Below are 10210 nucleotides of genomic sequence, written 5' to 3'. Positions count from 1 at the left end.
TCCTTAGATCCCCATCATAATGTTTATATTTCACTACAATCCTTACAGCATTTTATAATTTGCAGTCTCTAGCTCACATTTTACACCTTTTTTGTTTTGATTGAAATATTTAAAGAAGTATTAGTTGGTAGTACAAACTAATATATATATGACACACACACACACACACACAGGAGTTAAAACTTTTTCTGAAGCTACGTTGTCTAAAAATACAGGCTACACTTTCCACTTCCTCATTGGTGTGTGTGTGTGTGTGTGTGTGTGTGTGTGTGTGTGTGTGTGTGTGTGTGTGTGTGTGTGTGTGTGTGTGTGTGTGTGTGTGTGTGTGTGTGTGTGTGTGTGTGTGTGTGTGTGTGTGTGTGTGTTTTTTCATGCACCAGACGGGCAGAGTGCAGTCGAGTGAGTGTGTGCTTTGCAAGTTTTTATTCTTGCATTTGTCACACTTGGTACTGCTGTAGTTTTCACATCCCACGGAGCACAGAGCTGGCTCTTCTTCCTCTCACTCTGCGGTTGTCAGGTGGAGCTGCTGGTTGCTCGCTGAGCCTGTGCATCCTTCACCGAGCTGGCAGCTCTCTGAATCAGCAGGGTCACCGCAGCTCTTCCAAGCTCCTTGAGGGAAAATAAACTAATTTTGAGCATCTTGTCCTGGTTCCTGCTGCGTTTATCTCTTTCTACACCACAAGAGAGTTGTAGACATCTTCAAACAGAAACCGCCACGGGCCATCGGGCCATCAGGTGTCTGCGGTGTACAGTACCAAGCTGCAAAGAAACAAACTCATCTTACACAAGAACATGATTATAACTAAGAAAGTAAATCATGTGTTTATGTTGTAGCTTGGGATGATTTGGGCATTTCTGCCTTCCCTCGTGCTCACAGTGGCATATTTGTGTAGTATGTAAATCGACCTAATTACTAAATTACGTAGTGAAGTACATTTAGTGTATTTAGGGATTGATTAATTCAGTTGAAAGATACTTTATTAATTCCTGCTTTATTGTCCTATTAGATATAACTTAATGAAATGCTTCATAACTGTTTCCATTTCACTTGTGGTCCTCCATAAATAAGCGTGGTTTTGGTGATTTGCAGGTTAAAAGAAGAACTGGGCTAAATCTGGTTGTCAAGTCAAACTTTGTTTGACACCATGGTTTCATATAACCGTTCGGTGATTAAGTAGTCAGATCCTTTACTTAAGTAGAAATAGTAATCAACAATGTTCAGCGAAAGACTCATCCCCCCCAAAAAGCACCACAGAGCACCACAGGAAGTCATTCCTGCCTGTGGCCATCAAACTATTTAACTCCTCCCTCTAAGTGTCAGTCTGTATGACCCTAAGTCATTAAACTGGACATTGGACCATTAACATCACTGCAATACTTGAAATATTGTGCAATATTCTGTGTTAATACTGCTGTGCAATATACTCTTCAGTTTAAAATTCCCTATTTATTACTATTTATTCATACTTACATTAATTGCTGCTGTGCAATTTCCACAGTACTCATTATTGCACTATTACTTATTATTTATATTATTACTTTGTATTATACTATGCTTATCAACCTCTAAATCCACTTTGGTACTTACACTTATTTTAGCTTTTATACTTTATATCCACTTTGTACTTAATTTATCTTACCTGTATTATAGTGTATTATATTTTGATTTGCTTACTACTTCTATTCCTGTGTGCACTGACGTGATAGTGAGCAGCTGTAACGAAAGAGTTTCTGATGTAAAAATACTCGAGTACAAACAAAGATCCTGCAGTCAATATTTTACGTTAAATAAAAGTATCAGTAGTAGTAACAGAAGCATATGCATTAAAATGTACTTAAAGTATCAAAAGTAAGTGTTAGCCGAATGATTTCTGTCACCTTAATTAATTTAATGAGACAGAATGGGATTAATGATTAGTGATTTTTATTATTTGTTTTATATTATCAGTGATAATGTGTAAGCAGACTGTTGTAGAAAAGGTTTCAGTCGTAGTCATCTGGACACTGTTTTCAGAATCAAGACGTTTCGGCTCCCATCCGGAAGTCATTCTCAATTGTGAGAATTGTGTCACAATTGAGAATGACAATTGAGAATGACTTCCGGATGGGAGCCAAACGTCTCGATTCTGAAAACAGTGTCCAGATGACTACGACTGAAACCTTTTCTACGATAGAACACTCCTGGACGAATGAGGGACTACACCGTCTTATTTTATAAGCAGACTGGTTGAGGTGGAGCTAATTTTAACTTATATACTGTTGGGTAGGTTAACCGACAGCAATACATTGCATTTTATAAGCTCATTGTAGGTTCTGTATATTAAAGCTTCATCTGAAACGTAAGTAGAAACTACAGCTCAGTTCTTTATTGTCCCACAAGAGGACAACAGCAGCATAAAAGCATAAATTATAAACACAATAAAGCAATAAGACATTAAAAGTGCTGGTGTGGTGCTACACATGCAATACAGTGTCAAAGGTTCATGTGATAAAAGCAAACTGCAACAATAAGAAAAGGGAAAAGATAAAGTGCTAAGAGGCTATGGTATATTCAAATTAAGAGTTTATTGCACATGGGATAAATTACAACTTGAACCTCTTTTAAGAAAGAGAGGTTTGCTGTGATTGATGTAGTTTTCCTTGTGATTTGCTCACTAAGATCTCTGACAAAGAAGGCTGTTGCTCCAATGATTTCACAACTGTCAAATACACCTCATGGTTTTTACAGTACAGTATTGCCAGTACAATATTTCCCTCTAAAATGTAGTGTAGTAGAAGTATAAAGTAGCAGAAAATGTAATCAAAACACAAGTATCTAAAAATTGTACTGCTTCACATTAAAATGTCGCCTCATGTAACCAAATTTAGCCCATTTGTACCCCAGTCACCTAGACATCTCTTGACCTACACGTTCCCACTGGGTTCATGTGAGGCAGCCCGTCTCCAAGGGCGTGTGAAGTGAAAACGTTACCAGCAGTGATAATGTAAATGCTCTCATCCCCCTGTGGAGCTCCGTCAGCAGGTCTGCTGGTGTAAACCTGCGTGTCCTAGGTACAGGAAGTCTTTACATCACACGTTGCCCAGGAAACATTTGTGCCTGCTTGTCATAAATTGAAAGGGCAGCAACTCTTTGAATGAGATGAAGCACTTATTCACTGTCACTTTAGGGTCAGGGTTCAAAAAGAGGAGCAGCTGCTCAACTAAAACTAATGGCAGACAGCTTGTCTCATGCACAGGCAGCAGGTCTTGTGTCCCAGGCGTCGAAACAACTCTGGACATGATATGAGACGTCTGGAGTGACATATTGGCCCAGAAAATTGATCTGTGAGAAAAAGGTTTGTGGCAGACTGAATCCTGGATCTGTTCACATCCTCAATACCCAACGGTTCAGTCAGGGTGTGCAGATCAGTACAGTTCCTCAAGGCTCAAAGCTGGACTTGAAATAATCAACATTAGACTGCCTTCATTCTTGGTCTTAATGTAATAAATATTTTTAATTGTCACTGCTTTGTCTTGGAGTTTAACTTCCACCACAGCAGGAGCCTCTTCCTCATCAGGCGAATGCTCCTCCTCAAATTCTTCATAATGTGGATGAACTTCAGTATTGTCCTGAAACTTCCTTCTTATGCCGTTAAGCTTCTTCTTCTACTTGTCCCTCAGCCATTGTGTTTGTACTCGCCTTAAAGTACAGAGAGTTCTCCTATGCTGATGTATCTGGCTCAGGGTTTGCTTTGTGTCTGTTAGTTTCTGGTCATTTGATTAAACATAAATTCATTTAGGCCACATGAGCACAAAATCAACTGAAATAGTAATGGTCTTTAAACTAGAGTTTAACCAGGGCCTTAAGACTGCAGAAGCCCTGTCCCGGTTGGTAACGCAGCCTTACTGTCAGCTGCCGTCGTACTTATAAGTCGTACTTTCAGTCTAATGGCAAAGAAATTCTGTTACAGAAATAAACAAAATGTGAAAGTAAAGGTGAAGCATGTTAGAAACTGGGACCACAGGTGGAGCTTTGCAGCTGTGTGTGGCCAACTGCTACTATAATCTGTTTGCAGTGACATACTGCGTACAAGTGTCATTGCAAATTTGACAACATTTCAGAATCAGCTTTATTGGCCACGTATGTGTACACATACAAGGAAGTTGACTCCGGTTTTAAGTTGCTCTCAATGTTACACACAAAACAATTTACAGGAAGATAGAAATAGACATAAAGCTAAAAACAAGGACAACAGAGATAGGTAAAAAATAAACATATAGATATTCTTTACATACAAGTAGGTGAAAAAGTTCTATAAATATACATAAATAGCAACAATGACCGACAACATACAATGTCTATATACAAGTCAAGTGTTTCTACAATAAAAATACTGAATAAATATTAATTGAAATATTGAATTCAGTCTGATCTCATTGAAGTAGTATTACTGTTGTATTTTTCAGTAAGCTCTAGTCACCAGTTAGTTTGTTTTGTTCTTTGTTATATTTTTGACCATAAATAATGAAGTGAAACAAAATGTCAATTCAGTCTGATTATCAGGCCACAGTACAATGGCAGAGAACGGATCAAAATTGAATAGGTAGTAAATGAAACTCTTAAATTATATCCTTATCCTTATATCCTTAATCCTTAATTTGTTTAATCACATTGGCTTCTTTCTTTATGCAGAAAACTCACATTTCTTGAAACCAACGAGTGTTTCTCAAGGGACTTACTTTAATATTACATGCCATGTATTACTGTGCGGAAAATCAACTCAGAGGCACTAAAGCTGAGATTTAAACTGGTATTTTTCCACGGCTGTGTGCATGAAACAGTTACAGCTCCAGACCTCTAGGTGGCAGCATGACGTGTGGCACAGACGCTGCGACGTCATCGGTTTGAAGCGGAAGTAGCTGTCAGGTCTGGCTGCTGGTAGGCTGAAGATGAGTTGTGAGAGGAGGATGAAGAGTTGTGTTTAAAAATACTTACAAACCTGAAAACTGACAGCTTCACTCGAGCAGCCATGAAGACAGTGTTTGTAACCGTCGGCACCACGAGCTTTGATGAGCTCGTTGAAAGCATCACGTGTCCAGAGAACGTGCAGGTGAGTAAAGTAAAGTTAAGTAAGCTAACAGACACAGCTTACATTTGTTGCTAGTTTCCCTTTCCTTACTACATAGCTACTACTATACCACTATATACTGCAACGATGTAATATGTACACTCAGTGGTGGAAGAAGTATTCAAATCACTTAGCAACACCACACTATAAAAATAAAAAGTTCTGCATTCAAAATTTCACTTACAAAAATACAGATTTTCTAGCAACAATGTACTTAAAGTATCAGAGTAATAGTATTCAATATGCAGAATGGCCTCTGAAATGTAGTGGAGTAGAAGTATAAAGTAAAGTATCTCAAATTTTTACTTCAGTACAGTACTTGAGTAGATACTTAGTACTTAGTTACTTTCCACCTCTGTGTATACTACTGACTGCGTTTCGAGTACAGCATGTAGAGCAAATATACAGACGTTTTTCACAGCATATCTTTTGAATCTTTTGAGCGTCATAGCACAGGTCCTATTTATTACACTATTAATGATAACACTACTTATTAATGATAGTCCGCCTCTGTCCTGGAACTGGAACACTTGAATGTAATGTGGCCAATAATAATGTTATTAGTTACATATCAGATTGATAAGGTTTGCTGTCACATACTAGCACTTTAAAAAAAAAAATACAAAGTGCTTCACATGATTAAAGCAATAAGAAGTTACAGAATAACAACAAGCACATGAGATCAATACAGAAATAAAGTATTATAAAAGTGAAGGAATGGAGATTAAATTAAACAGAACTTAATTATAAGTCAGACTAAACAAGTATGATTTAAGGTTTTTTTTTAAGAGCCACAAGGTTATCAACCACCTCGAGATTGTCTGGGAGGGAATTCCACAGTTTGGGGCCGTTGTAACGTTGGAAAGATCAGCCTGGACTGAATTGCAGGGATGTGTAAGAAGTTACAACGATCTAAGTGATCTTGCTGGAACATATCTGATGATCAAATTGCTGAGGTAAACAGGGACAAGGTCATGGAGACATTTAAAGACTAAAAGTAGAACCTTAAAGAGACACATATCCAGTGCAAGGGTTTAAGAGTGTTGTGGTCCCGCCCTCCTGCTTCAAGTCAAGGTCCTAGCAGCAGTGTTTTGTACGGGAACAACAGACCATAACAGTAATCCAGGCGAGTTCAAACAATAGAGTGTGTGACTTTCTCGCTGTCAGCTAAAGATAGCACTCTCAGTATGCATGCTAGATCAGTTGCAATTTGTTTTTCAGTGTGGTATTGATCTATTGGTCTATTGTCCTGCAATGCAATGCACAAGGGAGGAGCCACTTGTAGGGAAAAAAAGATGTCTGAACAAAAACTGATGAAAACTGAACAAACCTCTTAAAAAAACAAAGGATTCAATCTTTTGATAAACATTGTGCGCTCTCAAATGTTTAATTGATATCAGTGTTCCAAAGCTGCAGTTTGATCGACACCTGTTAGCTCACATCTTGTACCAAAATGTATATATTGTGTTAATTCCTTGTATACTAACTTCTAACAATTTAACAAGCCGTCGATTGGTCAGTAATTACAAACTCATGCTGTGCAGCCAAACACTGCTCAGACTCTCAGAACTTTATTTTTAATTCTAGTGGAGATCCCACATTTTCCAAAGATACCAAATATGTCAGGCTGAATTTGGGGGAAATGAGTAAAAAAGAAATAAGATATTTAGAATATTTCCATTTGATGGAATAATGCAGCCTGAAAAACAAGTCTTGGGTCTGAATATGTCACTGAGATTAAACATCAATCTTCAATGAAGAGCTGGAAGAAGCTGATACAGTGTGGGATAAGATCATATTTCCAACCTTAAAGCTTCTTAAATATTGTGAAAACTGTACATTGAGAGGTTACAATGTTAAACGCTGAGTTTAAAGGGCCCTCATGTGAGGAGGGCCCACAAAGATACTACAAAGATACTAGAATGAATAGCCGTGGATGCGGAGAGGGGCCCATAGAGAATGATTATGTACAGGGTCCAGAATTTTGTGCTATGCCCCTGGCTGATAATCTGTGTGAAAATATCAGCCACAAAATAGGAAATATGAAACCACAACTGTGATGCTGTCAGGTGTTAAAACTGGTTCTCAGGAAGTTAATTTAGAGAGTTGGCTCAGGTGACTCAGACCTGCTCTTTCTTATCATTAGTGGGGAAACTTGGATATCAGAATACTTCAAGTTTTCACATTGGTTTTTAATTTTTGTGTGAAATCCATTTTGGTCTTAGCTTTATTATCCAAATAGTGCTTCTCTATAAAACATCTTGATAAATTCAAAGTGTTTGTGACCAGATTTACAATAAGATATTTATTTTCTCCCCACAGGCTTTAAAGGCTCGTGGATATGAGCGTTTGGTTCTTCAGGTTGGAAGAGGATCTCTTCTTCCAGCTGCTGACAGCTGTCCACACATCAGACTGGAGGCTTTTCGATTCAAAGACTCGATAGCAGAAGACATCAAGCAGGCGGACCTCGTCGTCAGCCACGCAGGTAAGTAAAATATCAAAAGCCTTGAACTTATTTCTCTCAGCACAATACACTCAGTGTTGACTCTTACAGGAGTGAATAGTGGCTACATATTAATTTATCATTCCTTTTATTCCATCGCACTCAACTGATGCTGCTCCATAAGTCAAACTACTGTCTATTTTACAAGGTTTTCTAAAAACACATTAGTGCACATTAATAATTATTTAAAGCGTCAGCCAAAGCAGATAGTTTCCGTGTTCGTTGCATTAATAACTATGTAGAATTCAAAGCAAAGAAAAATACAGGTATGTCAGCCGTGTCAAACATTAAAAACAGAAAACTGATGATTAATACAGCAGAGCGTCAGCAACAGGCCGATACAACATGAGGGCATCAGAGGGCGTAGAGCAAACTATTTTTTCGTGTCCTCGCTGTGCTGTGATGACATCCGCATTTGTGAACGTCTTTGGCTCAACACCCCAAAACGGGATCCACAAATTAGATTGTATTTGTAGTAGTCCTGTTTGCATTTGAGCCACTGTTGTGTCTTTTCAGGTGTGTTTGCTCCTTTTTTCTCAGCAGTGCACACCTGTAGCAAAGCTGCTGCTAGCTGGAGCGGGCAGCAGCAGCAGCTTTGTAGTCCGCACTTCTTAGGATCCGTCAACCCTTTGGTTTGACGTGTTAAGGTGTCTGGTGTGACCGATTGCTTGGTAGACGATAGGGGTGGGCGATATGGCCCTAACATAATATCATGATATTTCAAGGTATTTCTGCAATAATGATATTCTTGACGATATGACAATATACTGAAAAATATTTTTGGTTTAGAACTCACAGTAGCTGCTCTCCTCGTACTCACCCGGGTGCTTCTGCTTGAGGTGGTGAGATAAGTTTGTTGTATTGTCCCCTTTTGTTGTTACAGTCTTCTTGCGCTTCTTACATATTACCATAGTTTGCTACATCTGATCTTTTGTAACCAAACCACTTCCACTCTACTGAAGTCGCTCCCCTGTTTTGGAACGAACTCCACCGTGGAGCCGGTAGCAATGTTACTTTTGATTTCAGCCATGCTTGTTGTCGGAATATTGCCATAGCGATATTAATTTTTTTTTTAGCATATTAAACATTATGCCCATATTATCGCAAACGATACGATATGGCACACCCCTAGGAGACGACAAGTGAGATTAAGATGATCATTCTGGATGACCTTGTGTCTGTTTGGTAAAGGTAGCTGAGGTTTGCTTCATCCTGTTTTTGTGTTGTAGTCCACCAAGACAAGATTGCCATGTTATTTTTTAGGCTGAACTACAGTGGTTTAAGAGTGATCATTCATGATGAAGGGAGGACAGTTGGGAGGTTGGACTTAGACTGGCAGACTACATGTCCACTATGTTCAGAGGCGGCGCTGGCACAATATCGAGGTTGTACTTCTGCAACTAAATGTTTTATTAACATTTATGGTTGTTAATGAGGTCAAATCTTATCTGAGGAGGAGAAGACTAATATGTACTAAAGGATCATATTAATGTTTGTGGAATTTGACCCAGTTTACTACAAGTAAAGTTGCGAATCAAAAATCATAAATATAAAATAGACAATAAGATATGAAAAATATTATAAAAATAGTAAAAAAAAATATGTACAATATGACTGTTATTTAAATTAAATTACTGTTTGTACAGGAATGTGCAAGAGTTTACAGCATGAAGTACAAAGAATATTTGCAATGTGCAAGATAGTAGTCCAGAAGATGTGCGTTAATGTAACGAGTCATGTGTGTAGACTTTACGTTAATATAACATATAGTTATTGCTGACTATTTTCAAAAGCATGTAATTTTTTTAAACTTGCTTGTGTCATGTCACACTGTCCCTGTTCATGTTTGCTATTGTTTGTCTTCTGCCTTTAATTTTCCAACAATGCTTTGGTATCATGCTACATTAACAGTTGAAATGAATCTTATTATGAGCTAAATTACCTACAAACAAAAAAAACTATGCTACCAATACATTTTTTCAGCCGTCTCTCTGTCACAGTGTTGTTCACCTCCAGGAATAGAAACCGGCAGCTGCAAAAACACAGACAGACTTTAGTTCAAGTCATGAATAAGGATCTTGTTTTTCTCCTCAGGAGCAGGAAGTTGTTTGGAGGTGCTCGGAGCGGGCAAGCCTCTGCTGGTCGTAGTCAATGACAAGCTGATGGACAACCACCAGCTGGAGCTGGCCAGACAGCTACACATGGACTCCCACTTGTTGTACTGCACATGCAGGTATGTGTTTCTCACAGGCCTGTTGCAGTTTATACATGTGAGATTATTTAGCAAAACAAAAGTAACACACTTTTCTTCCCCTTGTTAACTCTTTTAGCACCCTGACAGAAACTCTGAGGACCATGGATCTCTCTGTTCTTCAGCCCTTCCCACCTGGACAGCCAAAACTTTTTGCAAACTTTCTAGACAAAGCTCTCGGTGTTCAGTGAAACTTTAATTTTACAGGACTGCTTATTTTCTGTTACACTGAAGTTGTTGAAGATGTTGCAGTAGATTATAATACTTGGTTCTTACATTATGATTGTATAGTACACAACTGATGCTGTTGAGTTTTTGTATGCAATAATAATATATGTCTAATTTCAA

At 38.3% G+C, this 10210-nt stretch overlaps 1 protein-coding gene across 1 annotated transcript; it reads left to right on the top strand.

Annotated features, from left to right (window-relative positions):
* The first annotated feature begins 4884 nt into the window (after positions 1–4884).
* Positions 4885–10210, top strand: zgc:92907 (uncharacterized protein LOC436733 homolog). Its single transcript, XM_044204849.1, has 4 exons — positions 4885–5090; positions 7431–7593; positions 9706–9844; positions 9942–10210. Exons 1-4 carry the CDS (start codon positions 5010–5012, stop codon positions 10051–10053), a joined length of 495 nt encoding a protein of 164 aa, XP_044060784.1. The 5' UTR covers positions 4885–5009; the 3' UTR covers positions 10054–10210.

This window comes from Siniperca chuatsi, linkage group LG8 (assembly GCF_020085105.1).
Source record: "Siniperca chuatsi isolate FFG_IHB_CAS linkage group LG8, ASM2008510v1, whole genome shotgun sequence".
NCBI lineage: Eukaryota > Metazoa > Chordata > Actinopteri > Centrarchiformes > Sinipercidae > Siniperca > Siniperca chuatsi.
This window is presented reverse-complemented; position numbering and strand designations above follow the sequence as displayed.

What these genes read in the sequence shown, in the direction of transcription:
- zgc:92907 (XM_044204849.1), top strand. Translation starts at nt 5,010, where the DNA reads ATGAAGACAGTGTTTGTAACCGTCGGCACCACGAGCTTTGATGAGCTC. An exon ending in CGTGTCCAGAGAACGTGCAG is followed by an intron (nt 5,091 to 7,430) that starts GTGAGTAAAGTA and finishes TTCTCCCCACAG; the next exon opens with GCTTTAAAGGCTCGTGGATA. An exon ending in TTGTTGTACTGCACATGCAG is followed by an intron (nt 9,845 to 9,941) that starts GTATGTGTTTCT and finishes TAACTCTTTTAG; the next exon opens with CACCCTGACAGAAACTCTGA.